Below are 22525 nucleotides of genomic sequence, written 5' to 3'. Positions count from 1 at the left end.
TTCCGTCTCAGGAAGCAGAGTCACCTCCTAAGGTCTGTGATCCCTCCGTGAGTTCCCAGAGGGAGTTAGATAGGGATCTGGGGCTGGGCTGGATAGGGTGGGGTGGGAGGAGACTATAGGCAGAATCTGGGCTTTGAGTGGAGACAGCTGAAGGCTTCCTGGTAAAGGAGATATTGGAGCTGGGTTTTGAGGGAAGGGTAGGAGTCTGCTATATTGCTATGGCTCAGAGAGGGATAAAGATGGCTTTAGCTTTGCGGAGGGGGCACGGTAGGTATTTATTGGAAGGAAATGGAGCTTTACAGGGTAGTTTCTGAGTGCTTCTTCCCTTCCTCTGATACTGCCTTTGAATCCGGCCCTAATTTCTTGGGTGTGACGTGATGGGGCGCTCTGTGAGAATAACTGGGACTTTATACATATGGGTGCAGCAGGGGTGCAAGACCCCCCTATACGGTTCTCCTCCTCTGCAACGCTCTGCACGTTCCCACGAGCAACGACCCCAGTGGCTACGCGCTGCAAGTACAACGGGAGAAATCCCGAGATCCGGGCGTTAGAAGGCCACGCCCACCCACAATCTGATTCAGGCGCTGGACAAATCCTAGCTACAAGACCACGCCCACCACAGAAAAGGCCACGCCCACCACACGAAGACCACGCCCCACGCAACCCAAGCCCCGACCCGGGCGCTGCGCTGTCTAAACCCTGGCCATTGGAGGGCCACGCCCACACACCGGAGGCCACGCCCCCAACGCCCCGACAGCCAATGGGGGCCGCGCGCGCCTGTCTCTCCCCGCCCCCACCCAGCCGCCGGCCTCGGCGCCCTGAGCTCAAGCTCAGATTTATCGATCGGGGCTCCGGGCGCCCCACGGGCCCATCGCCGCCCCTCCCTTTGTTTTCCGAGCTGTCAGCGCCCGGGGCGGGGCCGGCCGCGAGAGGGCGAAGGTCCCCGACTCTGGGGGTTGCGCCGATTTCCTGCCCGCCCCCCCCAATAACGGGGCAGAAGGAATGACCCCCAACCAGGAGGTCCTGAGTTCATGGGGGGGTGTGATCCCCAGAAAAGGAAAGGGGGCGCAAGCACGCACTCTTCTCCTGCAGCCTGGGAATCGGAGATCCGGGGGAAGGGATCCTGACCCGCTCCATTCATTCCCCCTGCCTGCCTCCCTGCCTCAGTTTCCCCCGTGGGAATTCCAGGCCGAGCATTTTCCCACGGGCACCCCTGGGCAGGAGCGGATCGGAGGTGGGGGGCCGCCTTCAGGCTTGGGGACTCTTTTTCCCAGTCGGCCTGTGCGGCCTCAGTTTCCCCCCCAAGACTGATTTCCAAGGGCTAAGCAGTCGGACCGTGGGTAGGGGATCCGGTGGGAAGGGGGTCCCTGCCGAGATCCTGGGAGCCGGGCGCTCGGGGGTGGGGCCTCAGTTTCCCCGGGCGGCCCAGGGCCGGGGTCCCAGGGGTGCAGCCCCCCGCGGCTGCGCGCTGGGCCGGGCGGATGACATCATAGGGCCGGGGGCGGGGAGGGAGCGCGGGCCGGAGCGGGCGGGAGCGGGCCGGAGCGGGCGCGGGAGCGGACGGCCTGCTCGGCGCCAGGCGCAGCGCCCGGTCGGGGTCGCCATCGGGTCGGGTGCCCGGGGCTCAGGGTGGGTCGGGCGGCCGCGGCCATGACGCAGGGTCCGGGCGGGCGCGCGCCCCCCGCGCCCCCCGCCGCCCCGGAGCCCGAGGCGCCCACCACCTTCTGCGCGCTGCTGCCCCGCATGCCGCAGTGGAAGTTCGCCGCCCCCGCGGGCTTCCTGGGCCGGGGTCCCGGGGCCGCGGCGGCGCGGGCGGCGGGGGGCGCGGGGGCGGCGGCGGGGGGCGCGGAGCCCCCGCCCGGACCCCCCGGCCCCGCCGCCGGCGTCCCCGCGCTGGCCGCCGCCGTCCTGGGCGCCTGCGAGCCCCGCTGCGCCGCCGCGCCCTGCCCCCTGCCGGCGCTCAGCCGCTGCCGCGCGGCGGGGACGCGGGGGACGCGGGGCGCGCGCGGGGCCGCCCCGGACGCCGCGGCCGACGAGTGGATCCGCAAGGGCAGCTTCATCCACAAGCCGGCGCACGGCTGGCTGCACCCCGACGCCCGCGTGCAAGGCCCGGGGGTCTCTTACATCGTGCGGGTGAGTGCGCGCCGCACGCGGCGGGCGTGGGCCTGGGGACCCTCCCGGGGCGCCGCCTCCCGCGCCCCTTGCTTCCAAGGCGCACCCCAGACCCTCCGAGAGCCTGACTGACGTCTCCGCATCTTCCCGATCGTCCCTGCAACCTCTCCGGCCGGCCCCACCGGGAAGGTGCCGGCTTTGGGGTTCCCACGGCGTCACGTGGGGAGAGGCGGGGAGAGGGCGACAGGTGGGCGGAGGGCGCGCAAGCGCAGACGGAGCGTGCACCCCCTGTCCCTGTGGGGTGGCCCCCAGCCCCTCTGCAAGATGAGGAGGAGAAAGTCGGAGGGGTATAGGAGTAGGGGGTCTCTGGGGGTGTCCCTTCCTAGTGCCTGCACCCCAAAGATTTCTGATGAGCGATTTAAAGCTAGACAGTTGGATGAAGGGCAGGGATGACAGGCAGCGGGGAGGGCCCTGGCCTGGTACATGGCCAACGTGACGGGGGTTCAATCCCCAGCACTACATAAGCTCCCCACAAGCTATACACTACACCCCCCCCCCCTTCTTCATTGATCCCTGAGCACAGAGTCAGGAGTAAGTCGGAGTTCTGCTGGGTGTGGCCCCCAAACAACAAAAGTGGCCAAAGATACTGCTGTTATTGTTAGTGTGTGTGCGCTGGGTTCAGGGGATGTACGTGTGTGAAGGTGTGTGTTTTGGGGTTCAGGTATATGTGCAGGGATCAGGACTGTGGGGTGTGTGTGTGTGTGTGTGTGTGTGTATGTGTTCAGGCTCTATTGTGGGGCTTAGGGGCTACAGGTGTGCTAGTTTAGGGGTGTTTTGGGTGTATGTTCTGGAACCAGGTGTGTGTGTTCAGATTGTGTTGTTGGATTCAGATTGTGGATATGGGTTCAGGGGTGTGTGTGTGTGTGTGTGTGTGTGTGTATGTGTTGTGTGGCCATAAGCACAAGCCAGCTCTTCTCTCTTGTCACTTGATTTGGAGGTGGCAGTGCTGAGTGCTCAGATCCACTGGTACATGCACCCATGAATTTTCCTTCCCATCACCCCAACTGTTACTGGAAACAGGGTCCTGGCCCTTAATCAGGTCATAATGAGCTCATCCTGGAGCTGAAAGACCTAAATCTCATAGGTCTAGAATTCTGAGACTGCCTGGGGAGATGGATAGGTGTAGAACTGGGGTCCAACTCAGGATTGTTAGGAATAACTGTTGGGGGGGGGATCAGAGAGATAGGACAGTGGGAGGATGCTCGTCTTACATGCAACTGACCCAGATTGGATCCCTGGCATCTTAATAGGGTTCCCCAAGCACTGCCAGTGCAGAGTCAGGAATGACCCCTGACCATCGCCACATGTGGCCCAGAGAAAAAGTAAAGAAAAATAAAAAGTAGAATTGTTGGGTGCAGGAATGTGGCTTAGGAAGCCCCAGGCACTCCTAACTAAAGTCTTCAGGCACCAATGCAGTTTCAAAGGATTTCCTTGTGCAAAAAAAAAAAAAAAGAAAAGAAAAGAAAAAAGAATACTTTTAATTAGGTATAATTTTCTACCCTAAAATATACCTTTTTGAAAAATGCAATTTAGGGGCCGGAAAGATAGCATGGAGGTAAGGTGTTTTGCCTTTCATGCAGAAGGACGGTGGTTCGAATCCCGGCATTCCATATGGTCCTCCCGTGCCTGCCAGGGGCGGATTTTCTGAGCATAGATCCAGAAATAACCCCTGAGTACTGCCGGGTATGACCCCCCAAAAAAATGCAATTCAGTGCTTAATAGTGTGTTATTAGGGGATGAAGAGCTAGATAATATAGCAGGCTGGGCACTTGCCTAGATTTGACCCTTGGGGGAGCCGGAGAGATAGCATGGAGGTAAGACGCTGGAATCCCAGCGTCCCATATGGTCCCTCGAGCCTGCCAGGAGTAACCCCTAAGCGCTACTGGGTATGACCTAGAAAACACACACACACACACACACACACACACAAAGATTTGACCCTTGGGATCAAATAGGATTCCCTGAGCTGTGCCAGGAGTGATCCCTGAGCATAGAACCAGGAGTAAGCCCCAAGCACTGGGTGAGATAAAAAAACTAAAGAATAGGGGCTGGAGAGATAGCATGAAGGGTAAGGCATTTGCCTTGCATGCGGAAGGTCATTGGTTCAAATCCTGATGATCCATATGGTCCCCCAAGCCTGCCAAGAGTGATTTCTGAGCAAAGAGCCAGGAGTAACCCCTGAGTGATGCCGGGTGTAAGAAAAAAAAAAAAAAACCAGAAAACAACTAAACAGTAGGGGCTGGAAGGGCCGGAGAGAGCACAGAGGTAAGGCAAAAGGATGGTGGTTTGAGTCCTGGCATCCCATATGAACATAGAGCCAGGAGTAACCCCTGAGTGCTGCCGGGTGTGACCCAAAAACCAAAAAAAAAAAAAAAGAATAGGGGCCGGAGAGATAGCACGGAGGTAGGGCATTTGCCCTGCATGCAGAAGGATGGTGGTTCAAATCCCGATATTTGAGTAATTTCTGAGCATTTCTGAGCATAGAGCCAGGAGTAACCCTTGAGTGCTGCTGGGTGGGACTCCTCCAAAATAGATTAGGGGCCGGAGTAGCTAGCTAACCTAGGACAGACCACGGTTTGATCCCCCAGTATCCCATATAGTCAGCGATTTCTGAACACAGAGCCAGGAGTAAACCCCTGAGCGCCGCCAGGTGTGGCCCCAAAACAAAAACAATCCCCCCAAACTAAATAATAATAATAATAAAATAATAATAGAGGGGCTGGAGAGTACAGCAAGTAGGGTACTTGCCTTGCATGTGGCCAACCTGTGTTCAGTCCTGGGCATCCCATATAGTGCCCTGATCACTGCCAGGAGTGATTCCTGAGTGCAGAGCCAGGAGTCAGCCCTGAACAGTGCTGAATGTGGCTTCAGAATAAAAAAAAAAAGTACTTTAGCAGACTTTCGTATACAACATTCCATCACCCCCATAGGAACTATCAGAGCTGTCACCTCACACTCCTCCCCTGACCCCTGGGGCCACAAACTCACTTCCCTTTTTTTTTTTGTGTGTGTGTGGTTTTTGGGTCACACCCTGCAGTGCTTAGGGGTTACTCCTGGCTCCAGGCACAGGGGGGGGGGGGGGAAGAACGGGGACTGGACCATATGGGATGCTGGGATTCGAACTGATGACCTTCTGCATGAAAAGCAAACGCCTTACCTCCAAGCTATCTCTCCGGCCCCTCACTTCCTTTCTTTAGATGTGTTTCTCTCTTCCTGGGTGTTTAAGTCCTGAGTGTCCCAATCTATTCATGGTCGTCTTCACAAGTATCTCCACCCACACTGGGCGTGTCCAGTGTAAGGATCTCCTCCCATAATGGGCTTGCCTATCAGGCATCTCTGCCTATAAAACGCTTGTCCAATCCAATGAGGCTCCATGGTGGGCATGTCCATCCAGGACATCTGCTCCTGAGTGGGCGGGCCTGGAACAAGTGTCTCCTCCCACCAATCGGCATGTCCATCCAGGAGTCTCAGCCCCCACCAATACCCATCAGTGGTGTCTGGGCCTGCTTCCCTGGTGGGTTACCTGGGTGGAAATTCACTGTCCTCGGTGGACGTGCTTGTTTTGACATATCTGTCTGCGGAATCGGTGATGGATGCCCAATCCTTCATCATCACTGTCCATGGCTCAAACTGGAGGCAGTCCCCAAAGGCCACACCGCACCATCCAGCCATCAGTGGACACACTCTTGGAAAAAAGGGCTTTGGGGTGGGGCTGGAGAGATAGCATGGAGGTAAAATGGTTCTAATCCCAGCATCCCATATGGTCCCCCGAGCCTGCCAGGAGCGATTTCTGAGCGTAGAGCCAGGACTAACCCCTGAGCACTGCCGGGTGTGACCCCCCCAAAAAAAAAGGGTTTTGGGGATCTTTTGGGGGCGAAATACCTGGGTCATGCCTGAACAGGACAGGTGCAAAGAACCATCCCAACCTTCCTGTAATTGTCTGGAAGGAATTCCCCAATTGCAGGAATGGGATGGGAGCTAGGAGTACAGTGCTGGACCAGGGGATATAAGATGCTCTCATCTGTCTGACTGGCACTCCTGACCTGCCTTTTCTGCTCCCCAGTACATGGGCTGCATTGAGGTGCTCCGATCCATGCGCTCTCTGGATTTCAACACCCGCACGCAGGTAACCAGGTGAGTTTGTCCAATGGTGGTGCATCCTGATATGTGTGTGTGTGTGTGTGTGTGTGTGTGAGTGTGTGAGTTCAACGGGATATGGCTCAGCTTTGTCCATGCTGAGAAGGGCTTTGTGAGGTTGCACAGAACCCACACGTATGCACAGACCCGTTGGACTGTGGGGGTGTTCCCTGTGCATGCCAGAACATGTGATTTTCAGGGGAAGGTTCTCTGATCCTTTGCCTTTCAGATGGGCTGCAGAAAAGACAGGGAATGGGGGTGCCTACCAGATGCTATCAGAATTGGAGAGCTGTGTCACCTCAGATCCGCTACCCTTTCCTTCCTCCTGGGGATACAACCCCACCCACAAGATTAACCGTACTCCTTATCACATCAGCATCTTCTCCCTGCAGGGAAGCCATTAACCGGCTGCATGAAGCAGTGCCTGGTGTGCGGGGCTCCTGGAAGAAGAAGGTGGGTGAGGAGCATTGTTCCCCTCCCCTTGGGCTGGCAGGAGGCACTAGATGGGTGCCAGAGCATCCTTGGACCGACCCCTCTGTAGCCCCTGCCTCTCCCAGGCGCCATGCCCTGCAGGCCCCACCCTGCTGCCCTCTGCCCCACCCTCAGGCCCCCAACAAGTCTCTGGCCTCCATCCTGGGCAAAAGCAACCTGCGATTTGCCGGCATGAGCATCGCCATCAGCATCTCTGTGGATGGTCTCAACCTCTCCGTGCCCGCCACACGCCAGGTGAGTCCTGCTGCCTGCCCTCAGGACCCCAGCACTCCAGGGTGGGCTCCCAAGATGCCTCTGGCATGTGGAGCAGACGCTGCATCCCTGGGGCTAGTGTTCGTGCCGGAGTGCATAAAGCTCTGGGTTTGACCCCCAGCACTGCATGACTTTCTGGGTGTAGCCCTGGTAGCCCTCAATATCTTTGGGGAGACACAACCAAACAAAATTGCTGAAATGAGGGCATGGTTGGCATCGGTGTGAGATGGCTGGCTACAGAGGGGCCGAGTCCAAGGCTGCTCTGGATTCTGCCTGGCACACACCACACACGTGGCAGACCAGGGAGCCACGTGCCCGCTAGTCTGCCCTCCCTGGGTTGGCATCAGGTAGGAGGGGAGTCCAGAGGGTCTGTGGGAGGCAGGATGAAAACTGGAGACCTGGCAGATTGGGCCTGACCACATGGCTGCAAGCCCTCAAGTTAGCTGCGACCCACGTGTCTCTAGGTGGACAGGTCTGAGACAGGAGGAGCAAATGAATGAGCGAGTGGATGCAAATGAGCATGCAAACCGCGGGGGGAATGCAAATGGCATGCAAATGGCGGCAGCTGAGTGAATGGAGGCAAAGAGGCCCGCAAACAAGCAGATGAGTAAACGGGCCAGCAAAGGATGTAAATGAGCAGACCGTTATGCAAATGGATGCAAATGAACAGACCACCATGCAAATGAGGGACTGAGGGCTGGCAGGCATGTAACTCTCGCTGCTGCCAGAGCCAAACAAGCAGAGCTTTGCGGTGAAGGTGAATGACTGGCAGATGGATGAGCTGGTGCCTACACTGCTATGGAAGGGATGCTGAGCGGGTTCAAGGTCCTCTGTGCGTTCTTGGCTGCCTGGGATGTAAGCTTGGGATGTACCCTGGTGTGTTATGCGTGTGTGTATGCATTGGTACAACCATGGAAGACATGGGACTTTTGGGTGTGTGCATGTATGAATGGGGGGGTGTGTGTGAACATGTGTGTGCAGTAATTAATTGTGTCAGGGGCCAGAGAAAAAGTACAGTGGGTAACATACATGCTCAGCACACTGATCTGGGTTCACTTCCTGGTACCCCTTAAAGTCTCCTGAGCCTAGCCAGGAGCAATCCTAGAGCCGGAGTGAACACTAAGCATCACCGAGTGAGATCCCAAAACAACAAAAGAAAAAAGTTACTTGTGTGAGAGCCCCAAGAGAGACAGAGACAGAGAGACAGAGACCAAGAGAGCATACAGCTTGCTCATTTTCTGTGATCATGTCCAGGTGTGGTCCTGGAGGTCCCATATAGTCTTGGGGTGGTCCTGGTGACCCCCAAAACTGCCTCCTCCAGTATTGAGCCACCTGCCTGGCTGACTGAAAATCACCAGGATAGGTCTCTAATCATCGCGTTGGAGGCCCCACATCCTTTAGATTAAATATTTTAGAGTGAATGGCTAGAGCGATAGTATAGTGGGGAAGACATTTGCCTTGCTTGTTACTCATCCAGGTTAGATCACCGGCATCCCAGAGCCAACGAGAAGCTATTTCTTTTTCTTATTTTTTTTGGTTTTTGGGTCACACCTGGCAGTGCTCAGGGGTTAGTCCTGGCTCTATGCTCAGAAATCGCTCCTGGCAGGCTCGAGGGACCATATGGGATGCCGGGATTTGAACCACCAACCTTCTGCACGCAAGGCAAACACCTTACCTCCATGCTATCTCTCCAGCCCCATGAGAAGCTGTTTCTGAGTGCAGAGCTAGGAATAATCCCTGAGCACCACTGGGTGTAACATCTAAACAAAACAAACAACCACCAAAAAAGTATGTCAGGGGCTGAAACAATAGCATAGTGGGTAGGGCATTTACCTCTTACCTCGCATGCAACCAACCTGGGTTCGATCTCCGGCATCTCATATGGTTCTCAGAGTACCACCAGAAGTATCCTGAGTGAGAGCCAGGAATAACCCCTTAGCAAGGCCGGTTGTTGCTTAAACACAACCAACCAAACAAAAAAGTCAGAGTGAGAGTCTCTCTGGGGGCGAGTATGCGCATACATGCGTCTGTTTCTCTATTTCTGTGCCCACCACGCCTGGGTGTCTTGCAAAAGGGCCAATGCATGATGGGGGGGGGGGTGTGAGTCAGTGAAAGTCTGCGAGTGTGGGTCCAATCTCGATGTGTGGGAATCTGTGAGTCTGCAGGCATGCCTGTGTGCAATGTGCTATGGTGTGGGCTGGAGCCTGTGGTATCTGTTGTGTGTGTGTGTTTGTGTGTGTGTTATTGGCTGTTACCTGGTACCACATGGCTGCATATGGTGTAGCAGGAGGGTTCAGCAGTGGGACTTCTGCATCTTGGTCATGGCTGATGTCGCTGAGTCCTTCTTCATGGCTCTGAGGGGCCAGCACTACCCTCCATCCCTGGCTTTCCCCATCCCTTCCTCATGCCTGCTCCAGAGCCTGGCATGCACCCCAGCCTCCCCCTGGCCCTTACACAGGGGTCCCCCCTGTGACCAGCTCTGTCTCTTGGACCAGATCATTGCCAATCATCACATGCAATCAATTTCCTTCGCCTCCGGCGGCGACACAGTAAGTCACTTCTGTGCCCGGAGTTGCTAGGGGTGGGCATCCTTGGGTTTGTGTGTGTGTTTGCGGGGACCTAGCTCCTTCCAACCTCCATCTCTCCCCAGGACATGACAGATTACGTGGCCTACGTGGCCAAGGACCCCATCAACCAGAGAGGTGAGGCTGGTGGCGTGAGTGGCAGTGGGGCCATCCTTGCTCAGAGATTGACACATGTCTTTTCTGCAGCCTGTCACATCCTGGAGTGCTGTGATGGTCTTGCACAGAGTGTCATCAGCACAGTGGGCCAGGCCTTCGAGCTGCGCTTCAAACAGTATCTGCACAGCCCCCCTGCTGTGGTTGTGCCCCCTGAGAGGTACCAGCAGCCCCCTCCCTCCCTCAAGTCTCCAGTCTCTGCCCCAGCAGTGAGGACTGGGGAAGGGCATGCGCTAATGACACTGATTCATAGACACTGAATGCGAATTTTAACCCCCCCCCCAAAAAAAAAATCCCTGAGCAGCTGCCAATTTCCTTTTTTTTGGGTTTCACCATTTGCCATTTTTACAGTTTAAAAATTAGAAATCCTGCCGCCTGAGCTGATAGCACTAGCCTTGTACCTGGCCAACCTATGTTCGAACCCTGATATCCCATAAGGTCCCTGGAACACTGCCAAAAATGATTCCTGAACGCAGAGCCAGGAGTTAGGCATGATCACTGCTGGGTGTGGCTCCCAAACAAAACAAAGTTAGAAACATTCTGGTCCAGCGAGCCTGATCTTGATGATGCAGGCAGTGGGGGATGTTCCTCCAAGTTCTGGGGTAGAATGAGGAGTGCATGCGGTGAACTGTCCCTCCCTGTTCTGCAGTTGTGTAGTCTGGGGTCCATGCAATATCGCAAGAGATTTGCACGCCTACCCCCACACTGGTTTTCCTCTGGTCCTTACTGATGGGTTTGTGCTCGCATGCACACAAACACACATATACACACATGCACACACACACACACACACACACACACACACATAAACACACTGGTTTTCACGCTCCAGCTTGCCTGAGACCAGGCCCCAGCCCTGGTCCCTGCACTCCTGTTCCCAACCTCACACCCCGAGAGCTGGGCAGTGGCCCCTTGCCTACCTGCACAGGTATCTCAAGGATGACCCTCTAGGGGGTGGGCAGATAGTTCCCCAGACTCCCTTTGTTTTCTCCCACGTTTTCTTGGGACATACCCCTGATTCTGCCCTCAGGATGTACTTGTTTTAGTTCTGGTTGGGACAGTCCTTCCCCCTCCAATTCCACAGGAGATGCTCAGAGGCTCAAAGCTGGACATCTTGGCTGGGTACCCTGAGGGGAACCCCGGGGGCTCCCCTGTGTGTGTGTTTGTCCCCAGGCTGATGGGTCCTGAGGAGTCAGCTTGGGGGGACGAGGAGGAGAATGAACATAACTACTACAACAGCATCCCCGGGAAGGAGCCGCCCCCTGGCGGGCTGGTGGACTCCAGGCTCACCCTCACTCAGCCGGGTGCCCTTGGCCAGGTAAGCCTCTGGGCCTTGTGGGGGAGAACGCCTCACTTATCTTTCTCTGCCCCTTACCCCATTCCCCTTGATGTCTTCTCCTTAAAACTGCAAAGTCCTTTGGGACCTTCTCTGCTCCTAGGAGCTCTTTCCAGAAAGGGTGGGGCATGGGAGGAATGCATAGCTGCAGACTGCTCCTTAGTGGTAAGGAGGACTTCCTGCGGATGTGGCATCTGGACAGGGCTTTGATGGCTGAATAGGAGTTGGATGGGGCCGGGGGTCATGCCAGGCAGCTCAAGGTTGAAGCGCAGAGGCAGTATTTCTAATAGAGACATCTGATTTCTCTTTCTGGCTATTTAGGAGTAGGGGCGGGATCTTTGCTGGTTTGTGCATCTCAGGAGACCCCTCCCTCACTCTTTCAGGGCACCTCCCCTGCTCGAAGAGACACCCGAGGCCTGCAGTGGGACCTGGGCCCCTCAGGTATGAGCAGGGGGGCCCCCAAGCCACCACAGACCCCACCTCTCCCACCCTGGGGCCCTACCCTCTCTCCTGCACTCTGCCTCCTTCCACTTCCTTTTCTCCTTTTAAAAAATTGACGCACAGGGGTCGGAGAGATAGCATGGAGGGTAAGGTGTTTGCCTTTCATGCAGAAGGTCATCGGTTCAAATCCCTGCGTCCCATATGGTCTCCCGAGCCTGCCAGGAGCTATTTCTGAGCATAGAGCCAGGAATAACCCCTGAGCGATGCCGGGTGTGACCAAAAACAAAACAAAACAAAACAAAAAAATTGACTCATGGGGCTGGAGCAATAGCATAGCAGGTAGGGTGTTTGCCTTGCACACAACTGACCTGGTTTCGACCTCGGCAACCCATATGATCCCTAGAGCCTGCCAGGAGTAACTTTTGAGTGCAGAGCCAGAAGTAACCCTTCAGTATTGCTGAGTAGGGCCGAAGAGATAGCCTGGAGGTAAGGTGTCTGCCTTCCATGCAGAAGGATGGTGGTTCAAATCCCGGCATCCTATATGGTCCCCTGTGCCTGCCAGGGGTGATTTTTGAGTGTGGAGCCAGGAGTAACCCCTGAGCACAGCCGATGTGACCCAAAAATAAAAAGGTGGGGGGCCGGAGAGATAGCATGGAAGTAAGGCGTTTGCCTTTCATGTAGAAAGATGGTGGTTCGAATCCCAGCATCCCATATGCTACCCTGAGCCTGCCAGGGGTGATTTCTGAACCTAGAGCCAGGAGTAACCCCTGAGTGCTGCCGGGTGTGACTCCCCCCAAAAAAAATATTGCTGAGTAGTGTGGCCTAAAAGCAACAATAACAAGAAAAATAATCATAACCTGGGACCGGAGCAGTGGTGCAAGTGATAAGGCATTTGCCTTGCATGCTCTAACCTAGGACAGACCATGGTTCTATCCCCTGGCATCCCATATGGTCCCCCAAGCCAGGAGGGATCTCTTTTTGTTTTTGGGCCACACCCGGCTTTGCTCAGGGTTTACTCCTGGCTGTCTGCTCAGAAATAGCTCCTGGCAGGCACGGGGGACCATATGGGACACCGGGATTCGAACCAACCACCTTAGGTCCTGGGTCAGCTGCTTGCAAGGCAAACGCCACTGTGCTATCTGTGCTATCTCTCTCCGGCCCTGCCAGGAGCAATTTCTGAGTGCATAGCCAGGAATAACTCCTGAGTGTCACTAGGTGTGGCCCAAAAAAACAAAACAAAACAAAAATAATCATAACTTGATGAAGTCTGGGAACCAGAGCAATAGGACAAGTCGGGAGGGCACATTTGTTCCATGTGGCCAGAGCTGAGTTAGTTTCACCACAAGGAGTGATCCCTGAGCACAGAGCCAGAAAATCCCTGAGCATTGTTGGTATGGTCCAAAGAAAAGAAAGAAATGACTTAGATTGTCTTTTGAATTATTGTTAGTGATGATTTAATGTGTACATAATTCCAACACCCACACTAGTGTCCTCACCTACCTTCCCAAGGACCCAATACCACTCTCTATCAACCTCCCAAAAAATAAACCCAAACCTCAGTTTTCTGGATCTGTTCTTTTGTGTTGCCTTTCACCCTTTGTTATTGCCTTGCTGTGTATCTTTTTGTTTTTGGTTTCTGGGCCACACCCGGCAGTACTCAGGGGTTACTCCTAGCTATCTGCTCAGAAATAGCTGCTGGCAGGCACGGGGGACCATATGGGATACCGGGATTTGAAGGCAAGGCAAACGCCGATGTGCTATCTCTCTGGCCCCTGCTGTGTATCTTTATTTTCCCGTATTTTCTTGAGTCATACTTGGCAATGCTCATGGCATACTCCTGGCTCTGCACTCAGGGATCACTCCTGGCTGGTTGAGGAGATCATATGGGATGCCAGGTAGCACCCTACCTGATAACTATCGCTTCAGCCCTGCTGTGTGTCTTTAGTTTTTTTTTTGTTTTTTTGGGTCATACCCGCAGCGCTCAAGGATTACTCCTGGCTTTACGCTCAGAAATCGCTTCTTGGGGCTCGGAGAGATAGCACAGTGGCGTTTGCCTTGCAAGCAGCCGATCCAGGACCAAAGGTGGCTGGTTCGAATCCCGGTGTCCCATATGGTCCCCCGTGCCTGCCAGGAGCTATTTCTGAGCAGACAGCCAGGAGTAACCCCTGAGCACCGCCGGGTGTGACCCAAAAACCAAAACAAAAAACAAACAAACAGAAATCGATTCCTGGCAGGCTCGGGGGACCATATGGGATGCCGGGATTTGAAATACCATCCTTCTGCATGAAAGGCAAATGTCTTACCTCCATGCTATCTCTCCGGCCCCTGCTGTATGTCTTTAACAGAATGATTTCATTTCTGTTCCTTTCCTTCTGACCAACTCTCACTAAGCATGATCTCTTTCTGGGATTGCAGTCACTCTCCTGGCCTAACTTGCTGCCCTTTGGCCTCCTTCCTGACTCCCACTGACCACTCCTCCCTTCCCTTGTACCACCAGGATCTTTTTCATGCCTTGAAATTACAGATAAGTCCCATTGAAGGGACAGTACTGTTTGCTAATGCTTCGGCAGAGAAGTGGCGGCACTCATGCCCTGGCAAAGTGCAGTATCTCATTCTTTTTCCAGGCTGCATAATATTCAAATGCATATAGAGACTGAGATTCTTGTTTCCTTCAACCTTAGCTGGACATTTGCACTAAGTGTGGCCATGGACATACCATTCCTTTGAATGAAGGTTTCTGTGTTTGGTGGATAACTGCTGAACAGTTGTAATCCTGGGATGGAAAGGAGTTCTTTTTTTTTTGGGGGGGGGACACACCCAGTGATTTTCAGGGGTTGCTCCTGGGTATGCGCTCAGAAATCGCTCCTGGCTTGGGGGACCATATGGGACACCTGGGATCAAACTGCAGTCTGTCCTAAGGTAGTGCCGGCAAGGCAAATACCTTACCGCTCCGAGTCACCGCTCTGGCCCTGGAAGGGAGCTGTTGGAGACATTTCCAGATTGCTTCAGATTATTCTTCGTTCCACTTTCACCTCTAGAATGTTTGCACCCACATGTACCCCGATAGCTGGCCTTACCTAGTTTTGTTTTGTTTTGGGCCACACCCAACTGTGCTCAAAGTTTGCTCCTGACTCTGAGCTCAGGGGCTGCTCCTTATGCCCACTCCCATGGGTCTCTGGGGATTAAATCCAGGTTGACCATGTTGCAAGGTAAATGCTCTGTCCTTCCTGTCTCTCCAGCCCCCATCTGTGTCTGGATAGGGGGTCCCCCAGAATCTGCCTCCCAGTTGATCTAGGGGCTGGAACCTTGCCCTTGAACTATTCGCACTCCAATCACCTGTTGACCAAGTGCAGAGATGCAAGTAATGAGCCACCAGCCTTAGTTACATCACTGGTGGCGGTGGTGGCAATGGCCGCCTTCAGGATGGGCCTTGCCAGGTGGCCGCCCACCTTCTGCCATGGTGCTCGGCTCTGTCCCAGCCTGTGAACAGCTGTGCCGAGCTATTTTCAGGACTCCCAAAGAATCTGGTCATTTCACTACCAGGCAGCAGAAGCCTCCTGGCTGTGTGTTTCAGTGCCACCCACATGTGCCAGGCAGCCGTCCACCTTGTGGGATGGTGCCCAGGCTTGGTACTATCTCCAGCTCTGGTGCTTTGTTGGTTCTTGTTTGACTCTCCTAAATCTCTGGTTGAGAACGTCTAGCAAGATGTCATTGTCTCACCAAAATACTCTTTTCTTCTTTCTTCTGTCTTCTTCCTCCTTTTTCTTTTTTTCCTCCTCTTCCTTCTCCTTCTTCTCTTCTTCCTCCTCTTCTTCCGCTGCTGCCGCCTTCTCCTCCTCCTACTTATTCTCTATCTTCTACTCCTCCTCTCCTTCTTTTGTCCTCTTCCTCCTCTCCTCTCTCCCTCTCTTTTTTTTTTTTTTTTTGATTTTTGGGCCACACCCAGCATTGCTCTGGGGTTACTCCTGGCAGGCACGGGGGACCATATGGGTTCCGGGATTCGAACCAACTACCTTTGGTCCTGGATTGGCTGATTGCAAGGCAAACGCCGCTGTGCTATCTCTCCGGGCCCCCTCTCCCTCTCTTATGCCTTCCTCTTCTTCTCTTCTTCTCCTCCTCCACCTTCCTCCTCTCCTTCTCTTCTTCCTTTTTTTATCCCTCTTGCTGGGAATACATATTTCATGTATGTAAAGCATGCACTGTACCACTCCACAGTTCTAGCCTTGTAACCCAGATTTCTTCCTTCCCCTCTCCTAGAAGAGCTTCCACCCTCTCTGTGCAGTGGGGTGAGCTGGGCTTATCCCCTGCATGCCCTCCTGCATGCTCAAAAGTGACTCAGTGAAATGCCCACATTCAATCCTAAACCTTTATTTATTTATTTTTGATTTTGGGGGTACACTTGGTGGTTCTCAGATGTTACTCCTGGCTCTGCACTCAGCAATCATTCCTGGCAGTGCTCAGGGGACCCTGTGAGATGCCAGGGACCAAACTCAGGTTAGCGACATGCAAGGCAGTTGCCCTCCTCACTGTACCATCCCTCTGAGCCAACTATACTTTTTTTTTGGGGGGTCACACCTGGCAGCACTCAGGGGTTACTCCTGGCTCTATGCTCAGAAATCGCTTCTGGCTTGCTCAGGGGACCATATGGGATGCCAGGATTCGAACCATCGCCCTTTTGCATGCAAGGCAAACTCCCTACCTCCATGCTATCTCTCCAGCCCCCTAACCCTACTTTTTTTTTTTGGTGTGTGGAATTTGTGGCAACATCCAGTGGTGTTTAATAATGGGAATAATGGGAATCAAACTGAACCTCCTTTGTGCAAAGCATCAGATTGTTAACTGTCTCTCTGCCCTTGAATCTTCACTTTTGTCAGATGCTGGTTGTAGGGTTCAGTCCTCACACCAACTGTGGAGGCAGCCACACTTAACAAAGGAAGTATCTGGGAGGGGGAAGGGAACACAAACTACTTTTTTTAAAATTTTGGGCCATACCTGACAGCTCTCAGGGGTTACTCCTGGCTTTGCACTCAGAAATCATTCCTGGCAGGCTCAGGGGACCATATGGGATTCCAGGGATCGAACCCGGGTCCTTCCTGGGTCATTTGCATGCAAGGCAAATGTCCTACTGCTGTGCTGTTGTTCCAGCCCAGGGCACAAAATATTTTATTTTGTTTATTTTTGTGTCACACCCAGCAGTGCTCAGGGTTTACTCCTGGCTCTGCACTCAGAAATCATTCCTGGCAGGCTTGGGGGACCATATGGGATGCCGGGATTCGAACCACTGTCCATCCTGTATTGGCTGCGTGTAAGGCAAATGCCCTATCACTGTGCTATCTCTCTGGCCCCAGGGCACAAAATATTTTTAACTCCCCTATGCCCATGAGCACAGAGCTGGTGTTAATATTTGTTGGAAGCAGAGCTTGGAACCTGAATATCCACATAATGTGTGGTCTAAGGACACTGTTTAAGGAACAGTACCCTAGGGCACCTTCCACAATGTTGTGGCTTCTTGTTATGTTTGGTACCACCCTGCCAGTTCTTGGGGATTATTTCCGACTTAGTGAACCTGGGTCTCCTATGTTCAAAGCTGTACTCAGCCCACAGCTATTTCACTGACCCTGTAGTTATGGCTTTGGAACTGTGTAAATGGCTTGCTTATAATCAAAACCAAAATTAGGGGGCCAGAGAGAAAGGACACAGTGAAGGTGCTTGTCTGGTACTTAGTAAATGCAGGTTCCATCTGCTGCAATCCATAGGGTTCCCCAAGTACTGCCAGGAATGCAGAACCAGGAGTCAGCTCTGAGTACCACCGCATGTGGTCTCCAAGCCAAAATAAATAACCCTAGAATGAGGGGCGAGGGAGGTGACTCAAAGGATTAGAGAGCAGGGTTTGTATGGGGGAAGCCCTGGGTTGAATCCCAGGAATTGCAGAGAACCCTGAGCATTGAGCTGGGAGTGGCCCCCTTGGGCTACCATCAAACCAACAACAAGCAAACAAATGAAATCTTGACAATGTAAAAAAAGGGAAGAAGGGAAATGTGGAAGTGGAATAGGAGCAGAACCAAACCCAGATCAGGGTTCTACCATAATTGCAGGAAGAGCAGCGCTTGACTGGTGCTATTTTGGAATTTGGAGATCAGGCATAAACAAGGAAGCTTATGTGCCTCTCTGTGGGAGGCGGGTACACCTCTCTTGAATCTGGGAGTTCTGGTTGCTGGGTGGACTGGGTGGGTGTCTGGTCCCTCTTCGGTCCTGTAGCCAGGTTGAGGAGCCAATAGTGGAGGAGGGCAATCCTAGATATGACCTGAGCTCCTAGGTGTGAACTATACTCCTAGATGCTAACTGAACTTCTAGGTATGAACTGAATTCAGAGGTGTGAACTGAATTACCAGATATGAACTCAGCTCCCAGGTGTAAACTGTGCTCTCCTGTGTGAATTGGGCTCCTAGGTGTGAAATGAACTCCCTGGTGTGAGCTGTGCTCTCTCTCAAATGTGCTCTGGTCTCTTAGGTGCAGATCTGGCTCTAAGGTTTGGAGCAGTATCCAGATTTGGTTGAGGCTTCCCAAGTGGACTCCTTGGTGCTTCCCCCACTGACTTTCCATCCTTGTTCCCTCCAGCCTCTCCAGGGGATGGCTACGTGCAGGCAGATGCCCGAGGTCCCCGGGACTATGAGGACCATCTCTACGTCAACACGCAGGGTCTGGATGCCCCCGAGCTTCTGCGTCCAGAGGACAGTCCCCAGAAGGACCTGTTTGACATGCGTATGTGGGGACAAACCCAATGGCCAGGGTCTGACTGAAGTGATCTAGTCCTCACCCATGGGGTGTTTCCAGGATCATGAGATGGGGAACTCCATGATCTGATATGGGTGGCCTAGACACTTTGTACTTGCCTGTGTTCTCAGCCAGAGGAGTGGCTCCTCCTGTGAGTCCATAGTCTAAGGGAAGAGGTCCAAACTTCTTTCTCTGCCCCAATAGAGGTAGCACCTTCTACTCCCTAGAGGACCGCCCCCCCAAACTGATGAGGGAGGCTCAAATCAATGACTGAGAGAGAACCCTCTTCTTTGTTTCCTCTGGGATGCCCCAGCCCAAAGATGAACTCCTGTTTGATGAAGGAGGTGTCTCCAGATGTCTTCCACACTTCCCATGACATTAGTCTGTCTAACACTCCAGTCCCTGGGGACACATAGTGCCTGAGAACCCCAGGTTCACCCAGGAAGCCCCAATGTAAAGCTGCCTCCTCCACTATGTCTCTCTGTCCTTGAGCTGGTCTCTAGGAAGTTCCTATGTGTGTAGTCACTGAATTGGTGCATCACCTTCAGGCTCACCACCTCCGCAGATGGAACAGGAGTCCCTTCCTCAGATGGAAATTGAATGTAGATCCCCTCAGCTCCTGTGGGGACCCCATGACCATAACCTAGTAGAGGAAAAGCTTTATCTTCCCCAGTAAAAAATGCCAAGGCTGCCACTGATCCTCCCACCTTGAGTCATGTGTTTACTAATCGTTGGTGAGGGTATGGGTGAATGGCCCATGGTGGTTGGCTAGGCATGGTCATGTGCCAGAAGATGGATCATCAAGGAAGAGGTGTGCACTGCTCACATGCACAACATACCTTCAGCTCACACATGCTCTACACACAACACACTTAGCACACACATAGCATGCACATGGCTCCACCCAGAACACACATGCTTAGCCTCCACTAAACATGCAGCCTGTGCTGTAGTGGACCCAAAGCCAGGTGACGTACAAGGAGGGGCCCATGTCCACAGTCTAGTCTTGAGGTGTAGGACCCCACCTCTTCATTGTGCCCTCTTTGCCCCAGAGCTTTCTTCACTTCCAGGACCCTTCGAGGATGCCCTGAAGTTGCACGAATGCTCCCTGGCAGCCGCACCAGTGAGCACGGTCCCCATGGAGGACCAGTGGCCCAGCCCTCCCACCCGTCGGGCCCCCATTGCCCCCACGGAGGAACAGCTGCGACAGGAGCCCTGGTACCACGGCCAGATGAGTCGTCGCGCTGCCGAGAAGCTACTGCGAGCCGATGGCGACTTCCTTGTGCGTGACAGTGTCACGAACCCGGGCCAGTACGTGCTCACTGGCATGCACGCTGGGCAGCCCAAGCACCTGCTGCTGGTGGACCCGGAAGGCGTGGTAAGGGGCGGGACAAAGGGAGGAAGGCCAATGAGGGAAGCAGGAGTTACTCAAGGGGTGGGTATGTGGGTGTGGTCAGGGAAGCATGGTTGCTAGGGCTTGGCTCTTATTGGAGGGTTTAGGGGCCAATCTGGTGTGGTGGGCGTGGCTTAAAGAAGAAGTGGCTTGAAGGGCCTCTAGGGTTTGAACATGGCTGGTGTGGTTGAGGCCTTGTCCTCCATACAAAGTGGAAGGGTTTTCTCAGCATTCTTGAGGTTTATTTACAGTTGTGTTTTTTTTTTTTTTTTTATTTTTTGGCTATCCTTGACTTACTCCTGGCTCTGCAATAGAGATCACTTCTGGCTGGGCTCATTTGATCATATGGGGTGTCTGGGATTGAACCCTGATCAGACACATGCAAGACCAGGGCCCTCTCCACTGTACTGTTTCTTGGGCCCCGTTATCCTTAAGGTTTCTGAAGAGTCTTGCGGATTACAAAGCTTAGTAGTTGTAGATTTTGTTCTCATTTTTTCAGGATTTGAGAATTACAACTTATTTATTTAATTTTTATTTTTTGGGAGGAGGCCACACACACCCAGAGGTTCTCAAGGCTTACTCCTGCCTCCATGTTTAGGTGTTACTCCTGGTGGGGTTCAGGGGACTATATGGGATGCTGGGATTCAAACCCAGGCTGGCCATGTTCAAGGCCAGTGCCCTCCTCGATGTACTATTACTCCAGCCTACCTACACAGAAAATTTGAGATTTCTGAGAAAGAGAAGACGGGAACAGTGTGCATGGATATTTGTGATAACACTATTCTGCCCACACTGGGAATTGTCTGGTTTGGACAAGCCCCAGGGTTGGCCTTGGTTTCCTGCCCAGAAGCCAAGGGGTGTGTGGGGGGTGAGAGGACAATTCTCTTTATTTTACCCCACACAGAGGTTTTCTGATTTCAGTATCCAACACAAAAGCCACTGAGACAGGGCCAGACCAATAATACTTTGCCTTGTATGCTGCTGTCCTGGCTTCCATCCCTGAGACCCCATATGGTTCCTTAATCCCTTTTAGGAATGGTTACTGAGTGCAAAGCCAGGAGTAAGCCTTGAGAACTGCTGGTTCCTCCCCCCAAAAAATACCAAAACAAAAAAAAAAATGGAGTGTACCAGAGAGTTAGTGTAGTAGGGAAGACACCCACCTTGCACAAGAATGACCCATGCATCTATCTCTGGAACACCACAGGGCCCACCAAATACCTTTAGGAATGGTTCTTGAACACAGAGTCAAGAGTCAGCCTTGAGCACTGCTGCTTGGGGTCCAAAAACCAAAATGAATGGATGAATGAATAAAAAACAGGGCTGGTGAGATAGTACAGTGGACAAAGCACTTTTTTTTTTTTTGGCTTTTGGGTCATACCTGGTGGTGCTCAGGGGTTACTCCTGGCTCTGCACTCAGAAATCACCCCGGCAGGCTCAGGGGACCATATGGGAAGCCGAGAATTGAACCGGGGTCCGTCCGGGGTTGACTACATGATATATGCATACAAGGCAAATGCCCTACCACTGTGCTATTGCTCTGGCCCTGGACAAGGCACTTGCCTTGCATGTTGCTGACCTGGGTTCAATCCTGGATACCCCATATAATCACCTCAGTCCTCAAGGAGTGATCTCCTGAGTGCAGAGGCAAGAAAAAAATAAGTCCGGAGCACCACTGGGTGTGACCCAAAACCCAAAAAATAGAAGAAGAAGAAAAGAAAAAGAACAGAAAGCAAGGGGCCTGGATCAATAAAACAGTGGGCAGGGTATTTGCTTTGTATGCTGCTGATTTGAATTTGATCTCCAGCATTCAATATAGTTCCCTAAAACTGCCAGGAGAGATTCCCTAGTGCAGAGCCAGAAGTAACCCCTGAGAACCACTGGGTGTGAACCAGCTCCCCCCCCCCAATTTTTCTTTCTCTCTCTTAGGGGAGAAGGAAGGGAAAGGGAAGGAGACTAGGAGGGAGGGGAGGGAGAGGGAAGGCCCCAAAATTTTTTAAGAAAAAAGAAAAGATAGAAATTGGGATGATTTGGGACCCGGAGAGATAGCACAGCGGCGTTTGCCTTGCAAGCAGCCGATCCAGGACCTAAGGTGGTTGGTTCGAATCCCGGTGTCCCATATGGTCCCCCGTGCCTGCCAGGAGCTATTTCTGAGCAGACAGCCAGGAGTAACCCCTGAGCACCGCCGGGTGTGACCCCCCCCCCCAAAAAAAAAAAGAAATTGGGATGATTTGGGGAGGAAACAGATTAGGGGCGTGGCTCCCACAAGCCCCACCCACTTCCTGTTTGGGCCCTGGGCTGACCTCAGGTTTGTATCCTGCAGGTAAGGACCAAGGACGTGCTGTTTGAGAGCATCAGTCACCTGATCGACTACCATGTGCAGAACGGGCAGCCTATCGTGGCCGCCGAGAGCGAGTTACACCTGCGCGGCGTGGTCAAGCGCGAGCCCTAAGCTAGGTGTGTGTGTCCTGCGCCCCGCCTTGCCCAACTTTTTGCACTGCCCCCAACCCCTCACCCCTTTGCCGTGGCTCCATGTGTTTCAGGGGCTTCACACCATGGGGCACCTCTTCTCGACAATTCCAGCACCTTCTATCCTTCCTGCACTGGAAGCCTGGTCCCTGTCATTGCCATCCCCCCAGTTCCTTGACCTTGCCCACCCGCTGCTAGAAGCTGGACCTATTTTGGATATTTCTTTTTGGGGGGGGCATGCATTTGGGTCACACCCGTTGGTGCTCTAAGCTTATTCCTTTAAAATAAAAACTTTTTATTGATTGATTGGTTTTGGGGCCACAC

The 22525-nt window shown here is 53.4% G+C and overlaps 1 protein-coding gene across 1 annotated transcript; it reads left to right on the top strand.

The window, feature by feature from the left end:
• Positions 1-1650: 1650 nt before the first annotated feature.
• On the top strand, positions 1651-22192 carry SHC2 (SHC adaptor protein 2). Its single transcript, XM_049789062.1, has 12 exons — positions 1651-2133; positions 6236-6306; positions 6702-6762; positions 6916-7035; positions 9549-9602; positions 9704-9755; positions 9825-9951; positions 10965-11109; positions 11511-11568; positions 18187-18330; positions 19413-19720; positions 22056-22192. The coding sequence occupies exons 1-12, from the start codon at positions 1651-1653 to the stop codon at positions 22182-22184; spliced, it is 1752 nt and encodes a 583-aa protein (XP_049645019.1). The 3' UTR covers positions 22185-22192.
• Positions 22193-22525: the final 333 nt, after the last annotated feature.

The sequence above is a fragment of the Suncus etruscus genome, chromosome 15 (genome assembly GCF_024139225.1).
Source record: "Suncus etruscus isolate mSunEtr1 chromosome 15, mSunEtr1.pri.cur, whole genome shotgun sequence".
Lineage (NCBI taxonomy): Eukaryota > Metazoa > Chordata > Mammalia > Eulipotyphla > Soricidae > Suncus > Suncus etruscus.
The sequence above is the reverse complement of the archived record's forward strand: the minus strand, read 5'-3'. Positions and strand labels throughout refer to the sequence as shown.